Source organism: Centruroides sculpturatus, unplaced genomic scaffold, assembly GCF_000671375.1.
Source record: "Centruroides sculpturatus isolate CEXI.00-Female unplaced genomic scaffold, Cexi_2.0 scaffold1792, whole genome shotgun sequence".
Classification (NCBI taxonomy): domain Eukaryota; kingdom Metazoa; phylum Arthropoda; class Arachnida; order Scorpiones; family Buthidae; genus Centruroides; species Centruroides sculpturatus.
This window is the reverse complement of record NW_019385997.1, coordinates 9395-14552: the sequence shown is the minus strand read 5'-3', so window position 1 is coordinate 14552 and position 5158 is coordinate 9395. Positions and strand designations below refer to the sequence as shown.

The 5158-nt window shown below is 30.3% G+C and overlaps 1 protein-coding gene across 1 annotated transcript in view; it reads right to left on the bottom strand.

Moving 5' to 3' along the window:
• The window catches only part of LOC111613002 (arf-GAP with dual PH domain-containing protein 1-like), an 18496-nt gene extending 13916 nt beyond the window's left edge, over positions 1-4580 (bottom strand). The window contains exon 1 of the mRNA XM_023354296.1: positions 4282-4580. Within this exon, the coding sequence (XP_023210064.1) occupies positions 4282-4482 (201 nt within the window). The 5' untranslated portion in view covers positions 4483-4580. The remainder of the gene's footprint in view (positions 1-4281) is intronic.
• Between the last annotated feature and the right edge of the window lie 578 nt (positions 4581-5158).

The following is a 5158-nucleotide window of genomic DNA, read 5'->3' as shown; positions in this document are numbered from 1 at the left end:
CAAAAAAATATACGTATTTTGGAAATGTTGAGTCGAATTAGTCTAGAATCGATTAATTTTATGAAAGAAAACCTTTCAAACAGCCGTAGTCCGTAAACTATGATTCCTACAAAATTGATTCATAAAGAACGGAACGTATCTACCGTCTTATAGGGGGATCTACTGTACTTTCATTTCTACAATATAAAAGTAATCAATTAAACTTTGATAATCTGAACCAGTTTCAACAATTAATTTTGATCAAATATTCCTTGGAAAGTCTTTAAAATATTTAATTTTATTTTGTTAAACAAGTCTAACAGTTTTCTAAAAAGAATAAAATTCTACTTCATTTTTATTAAAAGAAATAGTGAATTTATTTTATAAAAACACATTCAGAACAAAGAACACAAAACTAAAAAATATAAATCTAATATTTTTGTTGACAAATTTTAATTTAAACAAACTACAAAATTTGATTATATAAGTTAATTGATTTTTGGGCCACTATTTTTTTTAATAAAAATGAAGTAGACTTATTCTTTTTAGAAAACTGAGGTGCAATTTCATATAATGATGAGTAACAAAATGATTAAACTAGTGATTCTCAAAGCATGATGTACAAACTCACCTAGCCATTTTCTGTTTAATCAGAGGAAAGAATATTGTAGTCATTAGGTTAATGAATAAAAATATTTATGGCACACAAGGTGATTTTTTCAGGATAAGAAGTGGATGAAGACAATGATAGTCTGCCATATCTGTGCCTTGGTTTAAGTGGACTGCAAACCAGGGCTGTGGAGTCGGAATCGGGAGGAATTTTTGGCCGGAGGAGTCGGAAAAAATGTGTCGACTCCAACTCCCGCATTTTAAATTTACTTTAGTTTTTTTATTTAAATGAAAGAAAATTTATTTTATATTTATTAATTTAAATGTATTTTTATTGATTTTTAAAATGTTTTGTATTTTGTTATAATTCATTTATTTTAAATATAAAATGCAGCAATTTAATTTATTAAATATGTAGTTTTTTATTAACTACAAGAGCAGTTTTTTCAAGCTCAGATGGTCCATAAAACAAAGACAAGTGTAACTAACAAAATGAATTTATTACCAAAAGTTAGGTACAAACATTGTTATTTTTCAACATAATCACCATGAAGATTGAGGCATTTGTCATATCTGTGGATGAGTTTTTCCATCCCGTTGTCTTAGAATGTCACCGCCAGTGAATTGAGAGGGCCTTAACAACGTTGTTTTGAAAATCATCATTAATTCATTAGTCTCAAACCACTGCCCTGCTAGCAACGTTTTCAGTTCACGAAAGAGGTGGAGTCTTCAACACCTTTAAACACCCAGTGTATAGCCCCGAGCGACTTCCATCTCTTTCTCAAACAGGAAAAGTGGCTAGCAGGGCAGAGATTCGAGACTAATGACAATCTTCAAAACAGGGTTAAGGTCCATCTCGAGTCATTAGCGGCAAAATTCTATGGCAAGGGAATGAAAAAGCTTGTCCACAGATATAACAAATTCCTCAAATTTCATGGTGATTATGTCGAAAAGTAACCATGTCTGTACCTAACTTTTGGTAATAAATTCATTTTGTTATTTACACTTGTCTTTTTTTTTATGGACCATTGAAGCTTGAAAAACAGCCTATGCATAAAAGTATTTGGGTAAATGCCCGGAGCTCCTTTTAGAGTTCAGAATAAGATACCTCTTATGAACACATCTGCCCCCCCATAAAATGACTTGGTATTTAATTTTGCCAGAGTTGGGAGTCAAAGTCGGCCTACTAAAATTACCAGGAGTCGGAATCGAGTGTTTTTTACCAACTCTGCAGCCCTGCTGCAAACCATAATTTTGAGAACCAGTGATCTAAATAATCATATGTTACTTACTGTATCACTGCATAAAATTGCATTTGAGAGTTGACAATGCCCAGTACATATAGATAATGAACAATTCTGATGCTTCAACAATCCAAAATGTAATGAAGTACATCAAAATTTTGGTGTTATCCAGTTTCAATCATTGCTAGAGCAATTACTAATTTTGTTTCGAATGCATCATTTTTAGAAATGTTCTCTCATGTCTTACTATGGAACAGATTAACATATAAAATGAGAAACATCTTATATCATCAAGCTTGTGAGATTTTTCAAACAAATTCCTCTATAATCATGCAAGTCATGTTGGATTATGCATACTTTTAATTACTTTTCTGCATTATATTAATTCATTTTGATTAAATATTCTGTTTTCTTATTTGCCAGCTTTAGAATCTAACTTTTTGGTTTTATATTGCTAAATTTTATTAGAAGACTAAAAATTTTATCAGTTCTACCTCGAGTTCTTTGTAACTACAGTGCACTCTTGCTAATCCAAACCAAGTTTCATTCATTCTTCCATTTAATGTTCCTGTCAAAAACAAAAAGATGAGTGATTAAATTTTAAAAACATGTCAAATTTGTCCACAGTTCCTTTTTGTCTCTCGCTTTTAAGACTCCATATAATAATCAGTTTGGATTAGCAAGAGTTCACTTCATTCTACTTGTATTTTTAGCATTTCTTAAAGATCTTGGTTGTAAAGATGAAAATGAATAGTCTGAAAGTATTTAGGAGATTTAGGACTTTAAAAAAGTTATCATAGCTATTATTGATATTCATTTAACAGTCTACAGAAAAATTTGGTGGTTACTAACTCATATATTTTTGTTCTTATTATAAACAATGCTTTTTTACAATACCTCATTTTATTATGAGGTATTGTAAATAAATATTTGATACTGTATGTTCCCACAAACAAACTTGAAAGAGTGCGATATCATCAGATGGGAGAAACTTTAATATTCTTTCTTTTTAAAATTAAGATTCAAAGCAACTTAGTTTTACTGTATTAATGCTTTGTTTAGACATTTTAAATTAATTTAAAACTAGTAACAAAATAAATTAGGTAGAAACATTAATAGAAATGCTATTGGCAATGGAAAGAAATATTAAATACATAATTGATTACTGTTACAACGAAATAAAATTAAAAGAATGTTTATATTCTGTTAATCAAGTTACTAATAACTACAGTACCACAAATTAATTTAATACGCTGTGTGAGATCTGAGGGATCATTTAATTAATATAAAATATTTCAATGTATAAAATATAAAGGAGAAACGTTTAGCAAGAAAGAATGTAACATCCGTCATTTTCGGAAAGAAGGGAAGTTAAACTTCCTTTTAGACGGGCGACTGGCTGATGAATTAGTAGCGACCTTTTGCACATGCTGCTGGGCTGTCTGAAAGAGCCGCTATAAAAAGGGGTTTTTCCTGCCATTCCAGGTAGTCTATCAAAAGAAAGATTGCCATAAAAACTATGCATGGTTCCCGATGCTTAGTTTTTTTTAGGACATGCCATGTAATAGTTGCAGAGTCCCGAGCTAGTACTTATCTTCAGAGATAAGTACTAGCCACCTAAGTGTCAATCTCTGTATGAACTATAGATCAGCTCTCATAATATTGAAGATCCCATGATATTAGAAGATAAAGTCACAGAACAAAGCTAATGAACTTTCTTGACGCTGTCAACAAAATGACATCGTTCCATTACAAGATATCTACGAAGTCTGTTAAGGTAGTATAACCTTAGAATCCATGTAAACTCTCTCACGCAAGTTAGGAGCTTTAGGTTAATTTAAACTTTTAATCCTTTTTTTATTCCATTTGTTTCATTAAATATTTTTGTTATGTTTAAATATGGCCTCATTCATGACTCAAATCCACTCAACCAGCCACTCCACTTATTCATGTCCCTCCCACTCGAGATTCCTCGCAATCACGACAGTCCGCAAACTAGACTATCTGGTGCCAGGAAAAGCAAACCTGCAGGAGTTCATACGAATCTCTGCTCATCAACAAAGTTTAAGGAAGCCATTCTTTTAGATGACTGTGGGCCTGTTTGCAACAGGACAGCCAATTAAGCAGTACACAAGTTTTATAAACTCCATATCCCAGGCTAGCCCCTCACACCCTGTCTACTAAAATGATACTAGAAACATCTAACAATCACTTGAGACTCACATCATCAGATCCCTTTATCACAGGAGTACAAACAGTATTAAAATCATTTATAAATCACATACTTAGTTTTAAAGTGTCCTTTCGTTAAGCTTATATTTGATGTTATAATCTTTCAGTAAAAAAGATAGTTTATTTGAATAAATATTTTGAAAATATCAAATTAAAGTTATAACAATGATGGAGAAAATATTTTAAAATACCACAAAAACATCTCAAAATAGTTTACCAAAGGATCTTCTGAATACATTAATTTCCGGTCGTCGAGAGTAAACCACCGTTTTCTGTACGCATTTCCTGTTCTTGGACCTGTCTTCCATAACCATCCTTCTTTTGTAAAATCTCTCGTAAGACGATGAATTAATTCTTCGTCATTAATTCCAGGAAATGCTATTTGAAGATGATTCAGTTTTGCTGATCTAATTGCCATGTACCAATCAACAATTTCCTATATTAAATTCATAATTTAATAGAAGACTTTATGTTTTTAATTATTTTTATTAGTATTTTGCTGAGGTTACAAAAACAAAAAAAAAAATAGCAATAGTAATAAAAAATTATATAAACAAACATTTATAAAATAAAATTAATAAATTAGATTAATTGTCCTCAGTAATTACAATTAGTTTATGCTTCTAACACATAGTATTATACAAATATTACACACAAAATAGTGGAATTAGTATGGGGTCCGTAATAGGACCGAAACTAGCAGAGATCATAATGATAGATATAGACAAAGAGATAACTGACATATATGGTATAAAGTTCTACAGAAGATACGTAGACGATGTCCTAATAATATATGATGAAGTTGAAATTAACACTAATGAAATCAGAAAAATAATAAATAATATCCATAAAAATATTCAATTTAAAATAGAAGAAGAAGATAAAATTACCAACAGCATAAATTATTTAGATATTACAATTAAAAGAAATAATACAAATCTCGAATTTGAACCGTTTAAAAAGCAGTGCTCAATAAATACCACAGTTAACTATAATTCTAACATACCACTTCATATAAAACAAAACATATTTAATATGGAATACACTAAAATCAAAAATAGAACTAGTATAAATACTAAACAAATCGAACATTT